The 20,424-nt window shown below is 38.7% G+C and overlaps 3 protein-coding genes across 4 annotated transcripts; all 3 read left to right on the top strand.

Moving 5' to 3' along the window:
• Positions 1-1,708: 1,708 nt before the first annotated feature.
• Positions 1,709-2,911, top strand: LOC147317908 (interleukin-1 beta-like). Its single transcript, XM_086312985.1, has 3 exons — positions 1,709-1,867; positions 2,100-2,233; positions 2,381-2,911. Exons 1-3 carry the CDS (start codon positions 1,837-1,839, stop codon positions 2,600-2,602), a joined length of 387 nt encoding a protein of 128 aa, XP_086169111.1. The 5' UTR covers positions 1,709-1,836; the 3' UTR covers positions 2,603-2,911.
• A 4,479-nt stretch (positions 2,912-7,390) lies between these two features.
• LOC147317907 (interleukin-1 beta-like) lies at positions 7,391-9,229 on the top strand. 2 transcript variants are annotated; one of them, XM_086312982.1, is made up of 5 exons: positions 7,391-7,508; positions 7,720-7,957; positions 8,158-8,319; positions 8,552-8,685; positions 8,833-9,228. In XM_086312982.1, exons 2-5 carry the CDS (start codon positions 7,741-7,743, stop codon positions 9,052-9,054), a joined length of 735 nt encoding a protein of 244 aa, XP_086169108.1. In that variant the 5' UTR covers positions 7,391-7,508; positions 7,720-7,740; the 3' UTR covers positions 9,055-9,228. The 2 variants fall into 2 exon arrangements, with proteins under 2 accessions (XP_086169108.1, XP_086169110.1); XM_086312984.1 differs by having other exon boundaries at positions 7,441-7,508; positions 7,723-7,957; positions 8,833-9,229.
• A 1,487-nt stretch (positions 9,230-10,716) lies between these two features.
• ckap2l (cytoskeleton associated protein 2-like) lies at positions 10,717-20,216 on the top strand. The gene is made up of 9 exons (XM_086315330.1): positions 10,717-10,886; positions 12,797-12,863; positions 14,062-14,116; positions 14,286-15,472; positions 15,823-16,018; positions 16,395-16,550; positions 17,284-17,344; positions 17,764-17,923; positions 19,332-20,216. The coding sequence occupies exons 1-9, from the start codon at positions 10,847-10,849 to the stop codon at positions 19,639-19,641; spliced, it is 2,232 nt and encodes a 743-aa protein (XP_086171456.1). The 5' UTR covers positions 10,717-10,846; the 3' UTR covers positions 19,642-20,216.
• Positions 20,217-20,424: the final 208 nt, after the last annotated feature.

Below are 20,424 nucleotides of genomic sequence, written 5' to 3'. Positions count from 1 at the left end.
GTGACATACAAAGTGACACAATACGAATGAGAAAAATTGTATATGCAAGAATAAATAACAAATTATTGTTTCAACTCACTGTAAGATGTCTTCCTCTCTCTCTTGCGCCCACGTTTATTAAAAATATTATGAACATAGGACACGGGAGATGTAAAGAGAGGAACTAGTTTAGGACATCCAAACCACAAATGTTGCAAGGTCTCCTCAGCTTGAAAAAAATACAAGCTTATAATCTTTGACTGTCTGCTCTACCACCTGAGCCACAGGTGGTAGAGCAGATAGCCAGTCTGCTTGCCAAATATCCTTGGGAAGGTACTAACCCCAAGTTGCTCTCCAATGCAGCCATCAGAATATGAATATGTGTGAATGTTAGATAGAAACACTTAGACAGAAAGAGTATTTAAAAAAAGTGCTGGTGTGAATGAGTCAAGTTGTGTAAATCACTTTGAGAGCTCAGTTAGCTTAGATATAAGAACCAGTCCATATTTACAGTGACTACGTCCCTTTAAAACCCAAACCATGAAATAACTGCCAGAAATCTTCATCTTTTGATAATGGAGTGTTTGTTGAACCCCAAGACAAAATATATATAAAAATATATCAAATTTTAATCTGCATATGAGTTTTAATTTGTATCACATTTGCTACATAACCCATATTTTTGCAATTTAGTCATTAAAAATGTTTCATGCAATTTAGATCATTTTTTGAGGGTAAAAAAAAGTCATGCTGATGATGTAGAAGTCTCAAAAACTCACAAAAACACATGTAGCAGATACGATACACTTGGCTTTAATTAAGCGCCATATGTCTGTTTGTGGTAACTCACCTGTGCGCTATCCTCAACTAGAGATCCAAGGCCCCCTGGATTTTTTTCATAGGGGTGGCCATGGGAGCCACTAAAAATATTGGGGTGGCATACCAAAGCCGAACCGTGCAGGGGCTCAGCGAATGGGAAGAGGTGATGGAAATTGTGAGTGACATACAAAGTGACACAATACGAATGAGAAAAATTGTATATGCAAGAATAAATAACAAATTATTGTTTCAACTCACTGTAAGATGTCTTCCTCTCTCTCTTGCGCCCACGTTTATTAAAAATATTATGAACATAGGACACGGGGGGTGGCGGCTAGTGAGTCTCTGCAAAACCCACACTAGGCACTTGCCAAACGAATCCAGGAAGGGCAGCCACCACTTCCTCCACCAACTTCCGTAGGACAGACAATGACTTAGGAACTGGCAGAACCGGCTGAAGACAGCAGCAGTTTTCCGCTGCTCTCCTGATCTCAGCACTGCCAGTTTTGTCAGGTCAGATGTTGCTAGGACTCTTTGCATGGTAACAAATGCTACAATTATTGATGCTAATAGAACCAAGCAAGCTAGACTGAATAAGAGGGTTGAAGAACAGGGGGTCTTCCCCCTGCTGGCATAAACCTCAGAGCAGAATCTTTTAACACATAACACTTTGGTTCAGAGTGGTAGAAGGATGAAATCCCTGAGATGTCCGTACCAGTCATCATTTCGATCCACATCTGTGGTTTGGGGTATAAGAAATGCTGAGCAGTCTGAAGACAAAAAGACCTAATGCAATTTTTTATGTCAATGAGTCGCTGTCCACCTTCCCACAGAGGTAACAAAAGTGCTTTGGTAAAAGTTGCCAAAAAAGGCAACCAGTCTCTTCTCTATTTCCTGCATCAGTGTATGTGAAGGCAGGAGCAGAGGACAGGTGCACCACCTCAGTTCACCAGCAGGGATGAGATTGAGTGCACTGTGACTGACAGCCAAAAGAGGAGCTTGGTTCTGGTCCAAAGCAGCTTGGAGCTCCGTGCAGTGATGCTGCAGGGAGGCAGTGATGACCGCAAAGGTAACTACATGTGACACTTAGACGTTTAAATAGTTGAAAATCATTAAAAATATTCAATCATCATCCATGTTGTTAGAAACATGAAGTAGAAAAGAACTAAAATGCCATAAAGTAGAAAGGATAGGTAGCTTGAATTTATTAAATTGATTCAATTGTGCCTCTAACATTTTCCTGCTTACGTACGCTGCCATGATTTATTAAAATGACCCTGTATCCATCACTCTCTCCACAGTGCACCTGAACATGTCGACCTACGCACACCCTACACCCATCGCTGAGACCAGGCCTGTCGCTCTGGGCATCAAAGGCACAAACCTCTATCTGTCTTGTCACGAGGATGACGACAAGCCAACCCTCCACCTGGAGGTAAACTTCTTTCAGGAATCTCACATGAAAAGCACACCATTTGTTATAATCTATAAGACACTGCACACATATAGGTGAATTAATATTTGATATCGGGCCTAATTTTGTTGACTGAAACTCTCTGACATGGATGTTTGCTCTTCTCAGGAGGTGACGGATAAAAACAGTCTGACAAGGATAAGCGCTGAAAGCGACATGGTGCGATTTCTCTTCTATAAACGCGACACTGGGCTCAGCATCAGCTCTCTCATGTCTGTCCGCTGCCCCAACTGGTACATCAGCACAGCGCAGGACGACGACCAGGTGGTGGAAGTGTGTCAGGAGACCGCCCCACGCTACAGAAGCTTCAACATCCAGCGCCAGAGTTAAAACCCATTAAGGATTCCCAAGATGAATTTTGGAGCTCTATTTGCGCTCCAGTTTGACCTTCTTAAAGTATGTGCTAGGTACATAAATTGGAATAATTAATGATGTAAAGTTACATCACAAGGTAGCATCATTGTGCTCTCTGAGCATCTGGTGTGTAGTTATTAATCAATAATTTAACATACTGTTGATGCTTTTATATATGTATTTATTCATCTATTTATGCTATTGCAAGATGTTAATTATTTGTTTGGTTGTTTGTTTTTACAAACAAGTATTTAAATGATCTAACAATCTGAAATAAATTTTTTATTCCCAATTTATATTTGTGGCTGATATATTCTTTAAATATCTGGTAATCCACTCAAATAGGGATAAATAACAGACAATAACAGTCTCTCACCACAACATACAGCAAAGTTCACAAAATGTTATTTGTGAAAATAGTCAGAAATCAACCACTGTTCCTCAGCTCCGTGCAACGCGGTGTTCTGTAATAAACCCCGAGTCAGAATAGAGCCGATGACACCGACAGGCTACACACTGATCAGTACAGCCGGTTCTGTGATTGGCAACTAAACAGACATTAACCATCATAACCCTGATCACTTTCTGCCCAACTTATTGGACAGGCAGATCACTTTATCTATCAGACTCTGCTGATCCAAGCACAGATACCTTGTGCAATAAATCTTTACAATGCAAGATTTCTGTTCTGATATGAGTTTATTTAAACTCTGCCCAATCCAACACATTGTGTGCACATTAAGCCACTTTATTGCAGTGTCTCCTACACGTTTCACTCTGTTACGGTGAGAAATTTGTTGGGTTTCTGACATTTATTTTATATATTTAGTAAACTACTTTTATTTTCTTATTTTTCTTAATCCAATTCATTGAGTCATCTGGCTAAACTCACTGGAGTTACTTACTAGAGCCATTTAATGGTATTTTATTCAGTTTTTGCTTTGATATTTTGCTTACTGAGCTCCTTCAATTTTACTATATATCCTGTATTTAATTAAGCATTTTTTTCCTGTTCTGAGATTTTTTTTTCTATGTAGTCTACCTTAATAATTTATCTTATCATGTATGATCTTAGCCTACCTTCTTCTTCCTGTTCATTTTACTAGCGATGGGCAAACAATTCAATGGTACATTGTCGCCACCAAGTGGCAGAGTGGACTAAAAGCATTCTTACCAAACAAATTAGTCTGTCTAAATCAGTGTATCTTAGTTTTTGTTTGCAGATACGATACACTTGGCTTTAATTAAGCGCCATATGTCTGTTTGTGGTAACTCACCTGTGCGCTATCCTCAACTAGAGATCTAGGGCCCCCTGGATTTTTTTCATAGGGGTGGCCATGGGAGCCACTAAAAATATTGGGGTGGCATACCAAAGCCGAACCGTGCAGGGGCTCAGCGAATGGGAAGAGGTGATGGAAATTGTGAGTGACATACAAAGTGACACAATACGAATGAGAAAAATTGTATATGCAAGAATAAATAACAAATTATTGTTTCAACTCACTGTAAGATGTCTTCCTCTCTCTCTTGCGCCCACGTTTATTAAAAATATTATGAACATAGGACACGGGAGATGTAAAGAGAGGAACTAGTTTAGGACATCCAAACCACAAATGTTGCAAGGTCTCCTCAGCTTGAAAAAAATACAAGCTTATAATCTTTGACTGTCTGCTCTACCACCTGTGGCTCAGGTGGTAGAGCAGATAGCCAGTCTGCTTGCCAAATATCCTTGGGAAGGTACTAACCCCAAGTTGCTCTCCAATGCAGCCATCAGAATATGAATATGTGTGAATGTTAGATAGAAACACTTAGACAGAAAGAGTATTTAAAAAAAGTGCTGGTGTGAATGAGTCAAGTTGTGTAAATCACTTTGAGAGCTCAGTTAGCTTAGATATAAGAACCAGTCCATATTTACAGTGACTACGTCCCTTTAAAACCCAAACCATGAAATAACTGCCAGAAATCTTCATCTTTTGATAATGGAGTGTTTGTTGAACCCCAAGACAAAATATATATAAAAATATATCAAATTTTAATCTGCATATGAGTTTTAATTTGTATCACATTTGCTACATAACCCATATTTTTGCAATTTAGTCATTAAAAATGTTTCATGCAATTTAGATCATTTTTTGAGGGTAAAAAAAAGTCATGCTGATGATGTAGAAGTCTCAAAAACTCACAAAAACACATGTAGCAGATACGATACACTTGGCTTTAATTAAGCGCCATATGTCTGTTTGTGGTAACTCACCTGTGCGCTATCCTCAACTAGAGATCCAAGGCCCCCTGGATTTTTTTCATAGGGGTGGCCATGGGAGCCACTAAAAATATTGGGGTGGCATACCAAAGCCGAACCGTGCAGGGGCTCAGCGAATGGGAAGAGGTGATGGAAATTGTGAGTGACATACAAAGTGACACAATACGAATGAGAAAAATTGTATATGCAAGAATAAATAACAAATTATTGTTTCAACTCACTGTAAGATGTCTTCCTCTCTCTCTTGCGCCCACGTTTATTAAAAATATTATGAACATAGGACACGGGGGGTGGCGGCTAGTGAGTCTCTGCAAAACCCACACTAGGCACTTGCCAAACGAATCCAGGAAGGGCAGCCACCACTTCCTCCACCAACTTCCGTAGGACAGACAATGACTTAGGAACTGGCAGAACCGGCTGAAGACAGCAGCAGTTTTCCGCTGCTCTCCTGATCTCAGCACTGCCAGTTTTGTCAGGTCAGATGTTGCTAGGACTCTTTGCATGGTAACAAATGCTACAATTATTGATGCTAATAGAACCAAGCAAGCTAGACTGAATAAGAGGGTTGAAGAACAGGGGGTCTTCCCTCTGCTGGCATAAACCTCAGAGCAGAATCTTTTAACACATAACACTTTGGTTCAGAGTGGTAGAAGGATGAAATCCCTGAGATGTCCGTACCAGTCATCATTTCGATCCACATCTGTGGTTTGGGGTATAAGAAATGCTGAGCAGTCTGAAGACAAAAAGACCTAATGCAATTTTTTATGTCAATGAGTCGCTGTCCACCTTCCCACAGAGGTAACAAAAGTGCTTTGGTAAAAGTTGCCAAAAAAGGCAACCAGTCTCTTCTCTATTTCCTGCATCAGTGTATGTGAAGGCAGGAGCAGGAGCATACGGCATGGCAGATAACAGACAACCATCCCTAATGACTCTCCAGACAGGGACTGGTCTGCTGAGTCCCCTCCTATCTTCAACAAAACAGCAACTCAAAGCATGAAATATTGTTTTTTCCACAAACCTGCATCTTGAAGTGTCCTAAACAAATAATCCACTCTATCAAAAGGTTTTTCTTGATCTAACCAAAAAATCCAGCTTTTGAAGATGGAATTTTGACTTTAGATCACAGATTTAGACAGATCCAATTTGGCTCCAGTCATTTCCCAGCTCGTGACATTTGGATCCATTCACAGCAGCTTATTTTAGATTTACAATCTGTCTTCCTTATCTAAAATATTTCATCCTTTCAAAACTGTACTGAAATATCCTAAATCTGTAAAAGCCATTTGAGACATTTGTAATATGCTTAAATTTATGATAAATCTTTCCTTTTTTAGTTAAATATAAAACAGTGACTGTCAGGAAGCCCTCATCTATCAGTGAGGGCTGATATAGAAGCTTAAACTGGGAACATTAAAGCAGAGGGTTTTCTGTCTTTTTATTCAGTAATGGCAGAGATAATAAAATTCTTTATTATTATTTTTTGGAGTTAAAGTGAAAGTTAAAAAAAAAATAGGCTAAAATGGTTGCAAACAGTGGTTTTTTTTGTCTTTTGGTTTTTGACGTCAAAACACTGATGTAAACTTTAGCCTGAGCGTGATAAACGTGCCTGACACACTCACTCATGTCCCAACAAGCAAATCTAGAGTTATTTAAGCACTGTTACACAACTCCACCTAGGAAGTGTACTGGAATTTTTTTTATCACATTAAAATACCCCATTAAAATTTTTTAAAGACGTATGAAGAAAGTTTTTAAATTTCATATGATGAGTTTTCACCTGCTTTCTTGAATTTTTTGTTATTTCTCAAAGATGAGGCAATTTTTAGTCCTGTGTCATGGTGCTGTCGGTCATTGCTCTATTTTAATAGTAGATAGTCTGTATATAACAATGGACATGTCAATTCCGTTAAATTTTATCTATAGAGCAAAAATCACAACAACATTTACCTTAAAGCGCAGTTGTTTTGATGATCTGGGAATGATGGCTGCTCATGTATGAATCTGACTGAGAAATCAAGAGACACTTAATGCTCACAGAGCAGTGACTTGTTACTCCTCTCATCCATCGCATGCAATGCAGCGAAGCGTGTTCGGACCACCACTCAATAAATGCATGGAAAACCCCACTAGGGTTTAAATACCTGGGACTCTTCAACAGTTGGTTTTTAGAACTGAGAAAGCCTCTGGGATGAGAGGTGAAAGTGCTTCACAAACCTTAAACAAGGCTAGTTGCTTACTTACTTACTTAGACTATCATGTCCTGGATATTCATCAAACCTACACAGGCATTCGGGTGAACGTTTGATGGAGTACTGCTGTGTGATCGAGTGAAAGTGCTTTTAATACCTAAAATGAATATAGAGGTACTTTATAATTGCCAGTCTATTTATCCTTTACTTATGACTCTTCTGTGCAGATGCTTCAAGCTGTTGCTTCACCGCCGACAACCTGTACAACTCCACTATTGCATCATAATGACGTATGTGTTGTATGCAATACGAAAGTTCCCTGATGCGGGGATTTAAAAACCCTGCCAGACAGCACAGTCGGGCAGAACAACACTGACAGAACAACAGTGAACACAGCACATTGAAACAGCTTCTGATCTACAAATTTCAACAGGTAAGCTCACTTACAATGTTCGTTTGGTTTTTTGACAGTGTTCATCTTGAGCAAAGAAGATCCTTGCTTTGTAACAGTAGAGAGCAATTTTTTAAAAATGCTATAAAAATGTAAATAGTAACAGAAACAAAATAAAGAAAGTATAAGATGAGTAGAAGTTCTGCTGAAAATCCAGCTGTGAGGATAATACAAATTATTTTCTGTGCTTTAGCAGATCTTAACTCAGTAAAAGATGGACTTCGAAATGAGCTACATGGCTGAGGAATGGAGCCTCAAGATGCCCAAGGGACTGGACTTGGAAGTTTCCCATCATCCAGTGACAATGAAGAGTGTGGTCAACCTCATCATTGCCATGGAGAGGTTAAAGACCAGCAAGTCAGAGCCAGTGCTGAGCACAGACTTCCAGGATGAAAACCTGCTTTCCATCATGCTGGAGAGCATTGTGGAAGGTAATCACAAGTTTAATACTGGAAAAACTCATAATGAGCCATTATCTCTTCTATAAAATATGAATTAGGTTTAGCTATTTTGAATTCTCTTTAGATTAATACACAAATAGTGTATCTTTCCATTTTACCATCCTAGTCATAAGTAGACAGAAATCTAGTTTAACACCATATTCAACCATGCATGTCTGTTTTTGTCCCAGAGCATAGTGTGATCGAGAGGACAGGTGCACCACCTCAGTTCACCAGCAGGGATGAGATTGAGTGCACTGTGACTGACAGCCAAAAGAGGAGCTTGGTTCTGGTCCAAAGCAGCATGGAGCTCCATGCAGTGATGCTGCAGGGAGGCAGTGATGACCGCAAAGGTAACTACATGTGACACTTAGACGTTTAAATAGTTGAAAATCATTAAAAATATTCAATCATCATCCGTGTTGTTAGAAACATGAAGTAGAAAAGAACTAAAATGCCATAAAGTAGAAAGGATAGGTAGCTTGAATTTATTAAATTGATTCAATTGTGCCTCTAACATTTTCCTGCTTACGTACGCTGCCATGATTTATTAAAATGACCCTGTATCCATCACTCTCTCCACAGTGCACCTGAACATGTCGACCTACGCGCACCCTACACCCATCGCTGAGACCAGGCCTGTCGCTCTGGGCATCAAAGGCACAAACCTCTATCTGTCTTGTCACGAGGATGACGACAAGCCAACCCTCCACCTGGAGGTAAACTTCTTTCAGGAATCTCACATGAAAAGCACACCATTTGTTATAATCTATAAGACACTGCACACATATAGGTGAATTAATATTTGATATCAGGCCTAATTTTGTTGACTGAAACTCTCTGACATGGATGTTTGCTCTTCTCAGGAGGTGACGGATAAAAACAGTCTGACAAGGATAAGCGCTGAAAGCGACATGGTGCGATTTCTCTTCTATAAACGCGACACTGGGCTCAGCATCAGCTCTCTCATGTCTGTCCGCTGCCCCAACTGGTACATCAGCACAGCGCAGGACGACGACCAGGTGGTGGAAGTGTGTCAGGAGACCGCCCCACGCTACAGAAGCTTCAACATCCAGCGCCAGAGTTAAAACCCATTAAGGATTCCCAAGATGAATTTTGGAGCTCTATTTGCGCTCCAGTTTGACCTTCTTAAAGTATGTGCTAGGTACATAAATTGGAATGATTAATGATGTAAAGTTACATCACAAGGTAGCATCATTGTGCTCTCTGAGCATCTGGTGTGTAGTTATTAATCAATAATTTAACATACTGTTGATCCTTTTATATATGTATTTATTCATCTATTTATGCTATTGCAAGATGTTAATTATTTGTTTGGTTGTTTGTTTTTACAAACAAGTATTTAAATGATCTAACAATCTGAAATAAATTTTTTATTCCCAATTTATATTTGTGGCTGATATATTCTTTAAATATCTGGTAATCCACTCAAATAGGGATAAATAACAGACAATAACAGTCTCTCACCACAACATACAGCAAAGTTCACAAAATGTTATTTGTGAAAATAGTCAGAAATCAACCACTGTTCCTCAGCTCCGTGCAACGCGGTGTTCTGTAATAAACCCCGAGTCAGAATAGAGCCGATGACACCGACAGGCTACACACTGATCAGTACAGCCGGTTCTGTGATTGGCAACTAAACAGACATTAACCATCATAACCCTGATCACTTTCTGCCCAACTTATTGGACAGGCAGATCACTTTATCTATCAGACTCTGCTGATCCAAGCACAGATACCTTGTGCAATAAATCTTTACAATGCAAGATTTCTGTTCTGATATGAGTTTATTTAAACTCTGCCCAATCCAACACATTGTGTGCACATTAAGCCACTTTATTGCAGTGTCTCCTACACGTTTCACTCTGTTACGGTGAGAAATTTGTTGGGTTTCTGACATTTATTTTATATATTTAGTAAACTACTTTTATTTTCTTATTTTTCTTAATCCAATTCATTGAGTCATCTGGCTAAACTCACTGGAGTTACTTACTAGAGCCATTTAATGGTATTTTATTCAGTTTTTGCTTTGATATTTTGCTTACTGAGCTCCTTCAATTTTACTATATATCCTGTATTTAATTAAGCATTTTTTTCCTGTTCTGAGATTTTTTTTTCTATGTAGTCTACCTTAATAATTTATCTTATCATGTATGATCTTAGCCTACCTTCTTCTTCCTGTTCATTTTACTAGCGATGGGCAAACAATTCAATGGTACATTGTCGCCACCAAGTGGCAGAGTGGACTAAAAGCATTCTTACCAAACAAATTAGTCTGTCTAAATCAGTGTATCTTAGTTTTTGTTTGTTTGGTGCCTGGACTTAACTGCTAATTGTCTACAATTGATTATGTATGACTTTGACTTATAAGGGATACAACGTCTTCCCAGACGCCATTATGTTGTCCTGCCTTTAATTTTTAAAATTTGGATCACTAAGTAATTTAAAATAAAACCTATGTTTCCAAAAAAAACTCTCATTTCAGTCTCCACTTTAATGAGCTGTATCGTACCTTCTTATTTATGTCGTCTACGGTGATATTTTGAAGAGTTTTTATACAAAGTTTGGTCATATAATAAAGCACAGCTGACACATCATGTCCAGGAAATGGTGCGCCTGCCTTTCATTCATTTGCACAGATGATTTCTGCTCTAATCAGCGCAGGAGTTTTGCGCAAGTGTGTTGTTTTCCCCCGAAATTTCAAATCATCCAATCAGAGAAAGGAGGCGTTAACTCCCGGCAATTTCGAAAGCGGATGCGCGAGCGCAGTTATTATGGGCGACGTTAACGTGTTTGAAACACGTTTGTTTAGCTGATTTCTACAAACTTATACGACGAAAACAATTTCTATTAGAAATGGAAGAAGGGGAATCCGAGCCAGTGCTTTCCAGAAAAGGTTAGCGAGTTTATTAAGTTCCATAAAAGCTAGCAAAGTTTAAACGGTTAACAAGACGTTATGGCTGCGACTTAGGAAACGTTAACTTACAGTACAGTTAGTATTAGCAATTCAGGGTGGAAGAAGACGGATAGAGTTAAGTGGGTGGTAACACTAAAAAGTGACTTTTATCCGCAGCTGAGGTGCCTTTTGAGTATTTTAACCGACCTTCCTAATGGCGGTCTGTCCATGCAGGAGTCTGCTTTGTTTGTTTTGTTTAACACGTACAATTCATATTCATGCTTTCATAGCATTGTCCCGGTCAATTCCCTCATTGTATCAACAACAAATTACGAACTACATATTCTTTTACAATGTATAAATAACTGGTCTGACATTAATAAATAGAAGATTGATTCTTAAATAAAGTTTGAGATCCTGGATAGTGTAACAGCCAAAATGATTTAATGCATGACTGTGAAAATGGCAAGGAAACTCTGGACCTGTTGGAATTTATTATATAACCAATTTATAACCATACAATCACCCTGTTCTCACTTCTGTATGTGTAACAAGCACAAAACGTGCTATTGCTATCTTTCCTGTATTCAAAACAGTGGTCGAAGACGTACATGTGTGGGACTCACAATGATTTCCCTCACTCGCTGAAATGGCATCTTAGGCACCTTTATAATCTTATTATGACCCACAATCCCACTTTTGATTTGTTTTATTCTCAGTTAGCTCAGAATAAGTGGATTGGAACATTTTTATTGTTTCATTTTCACGCATTGTGGGTACTTGTTCTTGCAGGAGCAAAGACAGGGAGCGCCACATGTAATGTACTCACATTAATAAAGCACATTTCTAGTCTTACTGACCACTCAAAGAGGTTCTAAGTCCCACTTTAATTCTACATTCATACACCACTTATCTGTACACTTTCAAGCACTTTAACATCCACAGCAAATTTAGAATCACCAATTAACCTAACATGAATGTCTTTTAGCCAGAGCACCTAGAGAAAATAAAGAGGACTGAGGACCAACTGCTTGTTCTGAGTGTTTACATCTCTATAAACCTATGACCTCTGTTCTGTATGTGAACCACATATAGTTATACTAGATAAGATAAGAGAGATAAGATAAGATAAAACATTATCAATCCCTCGGGTGGGTTCCTCTGGGAAATTCGGTTTCCAAAAGCACAGCACCGACAGAAGTTACAGTTACAGAATATTATATATATATATATATATATATATATATATATATATATATATATATTTAAACACACACACACATATATAAATAAGATATACGAAGGGGATAAATAGGAATAAAAATACAAGTGAATTGCACATTTCAAGTATTGAGGTCTATTGCACCGTTGACTATTAACAAAAGTATTGCACAAAAGGTATTGCACAGTGAAGTGAAGTACTACTATGCTCCTACACTGTTTGGAGATTTTCCCATGATCCTTCAAAGACCAGCAGGTGTCAGCCTCTGCTTGAACCTGCACAAATGTGGTGGGAACACATATGTTTCGTATTACAATTTCAAGATCCCTCTTGAACTCTCTCCCTTAAAATATACACACATATATGACATGTACAATTTCAACCGTCCCCAAAACCACCATTTTCATTGATTTGACCCAGAATAGCATCAAAGTACAAAACTTTTTTTTATCACCTCCCCATTCAACTAAAATATTCCCATGTATTTGTATATATATTGTATATATTGCTATAGCGAACAGCCAAACCAAGAACAACACAAACAACAAATACATGATGTTGCTTCGTACTAATCCTTTAGAATTTTCAGTTCAGGCATTTCATGAATCTCAAGTTTGGCGTTTACATGTGAGTATAGTGAAAAATCTTTATTTGATGGTGCTTAATTCCTGTATGTTTTCTGTCACAGAGATCCGTAAGCAGAAGCTAATGGAATATCTGGCAGCAAAAGGAAAGCTGAAGCTACCTGAAGCAAGGTAAGAATAAAACTGCATGTGGAAAAAAATGTTTTATGAAATGTTGCTGGGTGTTGAAAGGAGACAGCCCATCACCAGGAATTTATTATCTGGGACTGTGCCAGGTTTAGAACTGAAGAGGCCTCTTGGATGCAGTGTTGATTTTGAGAGCTAATTTTGATTACGTTTTAGTCAAGCTGTTTTGAGTAAAACGTCATTTAGTTTTAGCCATAAATTATTTAAGTTTTAGTTGTCTAAATATAAGATTAAAGTAGACTAAATCTAAAGTTGAATCTGGTGAATAAAATATAAAGCATAAAAAGTTTCTCGTGTTTTTACTGGTGAGAGTTGCTCCACACGGTTTAAAACGAGTCTTATTGTCCTTGACATCAAATGCAAAACGTGTCTGTAAGTATGCTCTCTCTTACTTGCAGGCGTTGGCTCTTTTTTTTTTCGATGAGAAACATGAGCATGGGCACTCCAACCTGTTTGTTGAGGCAGATCAAATTGTACATGTCTAACATTGTTTGACTGATTGGATCACTTCCAAACTCATTCCACTTTTCATTTTGTTATTAAATATTATCAAGTGTCAGTACATTTCATTATAGTTTTTGTCCTTGTGTATGAGTTTTTATTTAGTTATCATTGTTTTCTCTTGCATTAGAATCAAAATCTCAAAAAAAAAGCCCAGTTAACCTCTTTTCAAACACCCAAGAAAATGTGAGAATGAAACACTCCCCTATGGGTATATATGGTAATCCATATAACAAATCAGACTGATTTTTTTCTGGGATTTAAATCCCCCACAAAGTCTCAAATCTTTCATATTTTTAAAGTATAAAAATAAATAAAACATCTAAGCAGTGAACATTGCATCTATCTATGTAGATATATCATAAACCTATTGACCTATATTTGCATATACTTATTTACAAATCCACATTCCATTTAATAAAACAAAAAGAGGTCCATTGGGTTCATGGATTTTATGTGCACTGACCATGAGTCAATGAAACCAAATAATTGTAATTATTTTTTGTGTTGTATGAACAGATGAATGATAAACATAGGGAGAAAATAAATTCTTACCACAGACTTTAACAAAAATAAAATCAGTTAATGATCAACTCTAAAAGGATATCTGGTCATCATTTGGAAATTGTTGAAGCTCATTTTCTGTTTTGATAAATTAAGTAACTGATGTTTCACTCTTTAGGTCAAACCTAATTGGAAACTCTGTGAGTAAGAAGCCTGTGACATCTACACAAAAGGTACAGCTTGAATGCACGAACTGTTACTCACAAATCTGACAACAAAATCTTTAAATAATTCAGTGTCAGCGAAGGAATCTGAAACAGTTTGTTGGCTGGACAGAGATGCTGTTTGGAATCAGGCTAGTGTTGATTCCCTTTTTGTTAATTCGTAGTTTTTCTTTCACAGGTTGTTGCAGGAAAAGAAAACAAAGCTCCAGTTGACGGATTCAAGCGTAATATCACAAAAGGTCAAAGCGTGACAGCTCAGGCCAGTCGAGGCCCTGAAAAGAAAGCATTTGGTGTCAGTAACAAAGGAAATGTAAACGGCAATATACTGACGGCACAGCAGAACAACAGTCGTCCAGCACAGCCAAAACATAATCGAAACCCTTCGCTCACCAGAACATACAGTGTTGTGTCCTTCAAACCTCACCTGAATGGAGCCGGCCATGTCAACAAGCAGGCAAATGCAGGAATTCAAACTTCAGGCAAAGCCCCTTTAAACACAGCTCATACAGTCAGAGTCAAATCAAAAAGCAAATTCAGCTTTGGCCCAAGTTCTGCCATATCAGGTCCAACGATGACGATCAGTACCAGGATTAGTCTTGGCCCCCTTGTCAAAACAAAAACAGGACTTACTCCTGCAGTGATCCAGTCAAGAGCCACAAAGCCAAGCCTACCACATACCTCTGTCACTGCAGCTAGTACAACTACCACAAATCAAATTGCGAAGAAGGTGCAATCCAGCAGCAAGTCAACAACGTCTGTTTCGCAGAGGTTTGCTGCAAATATTTCTTCAACTATGGGAGCTAAGAATAAAGTTCAGGGTCAAAACAAACTTAACTCTAAACCTGTTCTAGGTAGTCATTCTCAGCCATCTAAAAGTCAGTTATCAAGTGGACTGAAAACAACATACACATCTCTCAAGTGCACGGTTGCGTCTTTTAAGCCAGAGGTAAGAGTAGCAGCAAAAAAATCAACTGGTCAGCCTGCAAACAAGTCCACAAAGCCAAGAACTGAACCTAAAGGGGAGAAGAGCCAGCCATGCAAAGCTGCCTTCCAAGCATTCTCGAGGCCAGCTACCACATGCAACTCTCGACCTGTCGGTGAGCCTGCTGTGACTGATACAGGAAGGAAAACCAAGATAACTAAAGAGACAGCTGGCAAGACAGAAAATCGTGCTTCAAATGCTCCTCCGCTCAAATCTGGTGTAAAAAGTAGAGTCGCTCCACTTATTTCACAGACAGTCCCGCCACCTTCCAGGACCGTCCGTCTCACAGGCCAAGCCACAAACACGAAGACCCCAAAAGTCCAGAGTAAGGTCTTTCCTCAGACTGAGGGAAAGAAACTGACTGCTGCCCAGGTGGAAAGAATGTAAGTAGAACAGTACAGGTAACTGTACTACAAAATTGTGACATGGTACAGTTTGCTAGATTTCCAATGTAGTTCACAGTGGGATTAAGTTTGCCTTGTGACTTCGGCCCCAGTGACCTCAGTTCTTTCTGTATGTGATGAACACCAAAAGTTATCTGTAGGACGAGATAACTTTTCAGTATTAGTGACTGACTTTATTTGGCTTAAGCAGATCCAAATATAAAAACTATTATCTCGATCGATCACGGATCGATTTCTAGGTCAGTTTGTCACTGTAGACATTCCAAGCTCTGTTTTCATAGTTACATGTAATATTGCTCATTAATAACTCATCTCATTTTGACATAAAGGAAAAAACTGCAGGAATGGCGGGAGTCCAAAGGCATTACCTACAAACGTCCTCCAATGCAAGGCAAACCTCAGGTCAGGCGCACGGTCTCAGTGCCTCAGCCTTTCTGGGCCTCCATGACTGAAGAAGATGAGGCCTACTCCCTCATCTGTGCTGTAGATAGATCCCTGGCTGACTGCCTCAAGTTACTGAGAGAGGTGTGTGTGTTGTATTTGATTTGATTCAGTGTCACTTTTCATTTAACTGCTCACCTGAAGTTGTGTAGTAAACACAGAGAACAGACTTGAAAGTTTGTCGTCTCGGTGTAGTCATTAGATAAAGTAAGAAAAATGCATTTGATACAGAAAATATTGTCTCACCTTGTTTGAAAGCAGATGTGCTTTTACCTGGTAAAACTTACAAGAAGAATATAACAGGACATCAGAGAATTTCAACCCCTACATTTAACTTTTTCTCACACCGGGTTAGTCATTACGTAATGGTAGTGTAAAAAAGTTATGACTAAAGATAAACATAAAATAAACTCTTTGGAGTATCCTGCCAGTTACTTGAGAACACGTTTCACACCTGCAGGGTTGCCGAGACCAGGTGAAGGAGGTTCTCTCCCGCCTGCCTGCTGTTTCCCAGAAATTTGCGAAATACTGGATCTGTCAAGTCCGCCTCATGGAGCAAGAAGGAAACTTCGATGTCCTACCCATGTTCGAAGAGGCTGTTCGTCTTGTGTTGGAGGTAAGGCAACAGTGATATTCAGACTCTCAAGGTCTTTTATGTATTAAAAAAGCATCTTCCTCTTCCATCTGTAGTCTTGTGCACACCTACATAAACAAAACAGGGCTCACTCAGAGAAAACGAAATTTTATAATATAACAGAGGCCAAAAATAGCATAGCAAATCTTAACTTAAATGACTCTGTTGTTGATGCATCAGTGTGGGGTTTTCAGCATTTTTGGGGGGTGGGTGGGGAGGGGGGTTATGTCATGCATCCTGTTTGTCTTTAGTGCAGTATTCCAGATAACTCAGAGGCCAGGATTAAGTGAGTTCCAGTATCACTGTTCGGGGAAAAAAAAACAGGTTTTTGTTCGGCTTCTTAGCTAGGTAGAGCATTTCAAAAACAACACTGCTGCAGCATGTTCATGGATAGAGGCTGATCAGTGGTCTGCGTAGCTTATTTAGCGAGTCACAAATACACATTCCAACTAGTAGCTTGGAAATTCTGACTGCATTTGGAAAACTGTCTTTCTCTTTAATCAAGTTTTCCTTTTATAGAAACGTTTGTATATGTTAGTCACTTTTCATTTTTAATTGGTCTAGCATGAAATTGTGCCATATAAACAAATTTAAACTTGATACGCGTATAGTTAACTTTAGCTCAGAGCAGGATGTGAAGAGTTTGTCATCTCTGGGGAAAGCTTTCCAGTAATGTATAATAATCCTGTTTTCCTGTAATTGTATTTTGTTGTAGCCAGTAGATGAGCTGCGGATCGTGGTGTTTGACATTCTGAAGAAAAAGGACGAGATCCAAGGTAACTCACCTCCATGACCTTGGTGGGGGCAGCGGCAGCGTTAAGATTTACAATAGATAACTTTAGTTCTTAGATAAGGGGTGTCAAACTCATTTAATTCATGGGGAACATACAGCCTAATATGAAATTAAAACCGTTGCATAATAATATACGTTTCCTTCCTTTTAAACAAAAATACGACCATGAATGTTATTTAAAATATGCACATTTAATAAGATGCACATTTTTAGAGTATATGATTACCAGTCTGAGGTACTGGTATGGTATCCAAAGCCTGGGTATTGTCTTTGTCATTGGAAGTGTAAATGTGCAGCTACTAAATGCACACATTTTCTACATCAAATCAAGTCCTGTTAATTCTTGCAGGATATTTTCCCCAATTAAATTTAGTAAAACCCACATTTTCATGTTGTTTTCAGCTAAAGAACAGGACAAAGAGGTCGAACATATTCCAACACCTGAAAACACTCCAGACTGTGGCAGCAATCCACTGATGACCCCCAAACCTGTCAGAGCGCTCATTTATGGGGAGAGAGGAGAGTCGTCTGTGGTCAAGTACAAGATCACGGCAACCCCTGGGTATGTTCGAGTCATCGTGTCATTTTCTCCATGTTACTGTTCTCTGATGTATTTGTTTGGTCGCTCAAAATTTTTTAGCATTAGTTCAGCTCTAATCTGTTTGATGACAGAGCCCATGAGTTGTAAGCTACTGAGGTTATGAGCCATCGACTTTTCATGATAACAACGCCAACGGCTCGTTTCCTTTTTTGCATTCACGCGGAAATAAAAGCATTGCATAGTTAATAATGGGGGGGATTTCTGAATCAGTTTGCAAAGAGCATGAAGAGAAGAACAAAATGTGGGGAAAATGGGACATTGTCAGTCAATCCCATTTAATAATCTCAAGGCACACTCTAGATTATGTGTGCCAAGTTTACTGTGTTCTGTAGATACTGTGAGTAATGTAAATCTATATAAAGAGTGTTTGTCGTGCTCCTTTGAACACTGTCCCGCAGACAACTTTTAAGAGATCACTCACTAAAATCACTGCTGGATGCACAGTTTGAGAAAGGCTAAGTTGTTGTGTTGCTTTGTCATTTGAGTGTAAATATTGAAATGAGCTACACCCAGGCTCTGTGCCCTCAGCTAGAAAAGCTGCTTTGCTCCTTCCGTGTGTCTCTGGCAATAAGATATTTCCTCGTTGTTTTTTATTCGCGTAGGGAAGCACGCTTCACAATACTGAGCTGTTCTCTTCACATAAATTAAATCCAGTTTTCTTAGTCATCCGTTCGTTGACCGTGGGTTGTCTCCCATGACTTACCGGAGTCTTTCAGTCCTGCTCTGACACATTGAAATGACATGTTTGAACCATTCAAACCGTCCTGTGTTTTTGTTTGTTGTTTTTTTATTCTCGACCCGTTTTTGCAGCTAAGTAACTTCTTCATGCAAGATATAGATTTGTTCTTATGGTCCTTATGCTATTATTTTATTTCTTCAAACAATACAGTGTACACAGTGATGTAAAATTAGCTTTTAAAACCTGTGTATGTTGCGTGTATGGTGCTGTGGTAATCCGTGCATATATTTAGAACTAAACAACAGCATTTATCAAAAGAGGTCCAAAAGCAAACACTCCACTAAAACAGGGTCATATAATTCTTTAAGTGATGTTGATATTATAATAATGATACTGTTAATTTGTGTTCAGGCTGCTGTAGAAACACATGTTAAACACAGTAAGCTGTAATGTTAGAACCTTTTTCACTGATCTGTGTGCTTTATTTGGTTTCACCTTTTTCCTTATTCTGTTTGAAGTATGCTTTTTGTTTTAATCACAAGTCAGAAGCAATAAGAAAGAAAAAATATGCACAATGAGAATCATATCCAAGCAGCTTAACAAAGAAATGATGAGTTATTTACAGTTTTTACAGCAAGATGGTTTTTTTTTCCTGTGGATTATAATTAATTATGTTTTATCTTCACTTAGTGGCCCTCCAAGTCAACAGAGAGAGTCAGTAAAGGTCAACGGTCAGGAGATTCGCTTCTTCACCCCGGTTAGGCGGTCAGTGCGAATCGAGAGAGCCTCGCTCCGATACCCCTCTCCCCTTCAGGACCACGACCTGTGCGTTAACTCGTACAATGACCTGCTCTGTGAGGACGAGAAAGAAAGAAGTGAAGAGCAAACGGATTGGGAACCCAGCCCGTCTGAAAGTGGTGCACCAGTGTACGTTTACAGAGAAAACGAGGCGCTCAAAGACAAAGTGGTTGTCCAGCTAGTCTGTGACGACGATGATTAGCTTCAGTGGTTTATCAATATTACACCATTTGTTACTTTTAATGTGGAAGGGAGGGTGAAAAAAAATTTAGTCTGCATGCTTCGATGCTTTCACCCTTCTGTGATTTGAGAATATGAGTTTCCTTGTAAATATATTGGCTGATATTTTGGGGAGATTGTTGTTTTTTTTCATAATTTGGTGTTTGACACTTCCTCATGGAAAACCTGTTGTGTTTATTTGGCTGCTCTGCACACTGTTTATTCACATACACGCCCTCCTGTTCATATACGCAGCACACTTCTCACTACCTAAGTACACATTCTCTTGATGCCGTTTCTTTTCAGTTATGACCTCCTCTTGTCTCTCATTCCTTTTAGTTACGCCTGTGACTCAATGACATGACACATTTGACCTTTTCAAACACTCAGTTTTCTTTTTTTTCCTTTTTGGATATTTTTAATATTTCAAGTATTTGATATACTCCCTTATGGAGAAGATGTTGAGCTTATTGTCCTGACTTTGTTATTTTTTTATTTTCAAAGAATGCAATGTAAATAGTAATGTAAAATAAATATTTTCCCTTTAAAGCCTATAAATCTGTATGTGTATATATTGCATGTATAGTTTTGCAGCACTTCTTGCATAACTTGGGGACTAAAATAAACAGCGATGGATCAAAAACTGCTGTGGCTGTTGGAGCTGGAAGTATAGAACTAAGTTGCTCTGCACAGCAGGTCTGCATCATAAATATGTACAAATATGGTATTAATACGGAATAACAGAAACTGAGAACGTGTTTTGCCA

This window comes from Aulonocara sp. 'chitande type north' Nkhata Bay, linkage group LG12, assembly GCF_057382095.1.
Source record: "Aulonocara sp. 'chitande type north' Nkhata Bay isolate Kocher_YH1m ecotype deep benthic linkage group LG12, A_spYH_male_GT1.1, whole genome shotgun sequence".
NCBI lineage: Eukaryota > Metazoa > Chordata > Actinopteri > Cichliformes > Cichlidae > Aulonocara > Aulonocara sp. 'chitande type north' Nkhata Bay.
The sequence above is the reverse complement of the archived record's forward strand: the minus strand, read 5'-3'. Positions and strand labels throughout refer to the sequence as shown.

Coding starts and splice junctions, on each gene's coding strand:
- LOC147317908 (XM_086312985.1), top strand. CDS start 1,837: ATGCTGCAGGGAGGCAGTGATGACCGCAAAG. Junction 1,868..2,099: donor AGGCAGTGATGACCGCAAAG/GTAACTACATGT, acceptor CTCTCTCCACAG/TGCACCTGAACATGTCGACC. Junction 2,234..2,380: donor AGCCAACCCTCCACCTGGAG/GTAAACTTCTTT, acceptor TGCTCTTCTCAG/GAGGTGACGGATAAAAACAG.
- LOC147317907 (XM_086312984.1), top strand. CDS start 7,741: ATGGACTTCGAAATGAGCTACATGGCTGAGGAATGGAGCCTCAAGATG. Junction 7,958..8,157: donor GCTGGAGAGCATTGTGGAAG/GTAATCACAAGT, acceptor TTTTTGTCCCAG/AGCATAGTGTGATCGAGAGG. Junction 8,320..8,551: donor AGGCAGTGATGACCGCAAAG/GTAACTACATGT, acceptor CTCTCTCCACAG/TGCACCTGAACATGTCGACC.
- ckap2l (XM_086315330.1), top strand. CDS start 10,847: ATGGAAGAAGGGGAATCCGAGCCAGTGCTTTCCAGAAAAG. Junction 10,887..12,796: donor GCCAGTGCTTTCCAGAAAAG/GTTAGCGAGTTT, acceptor TTTCTGTCACAG/AGATCCGTAAGCAGAAGCTA. Junction 17,345..17,763: donor GAAAAAGGACGAGATCCAAG/GTAACTCACCTC, acceptor TGTTGTTTTCAG/CTAAAGAACAGGACAAAGAG.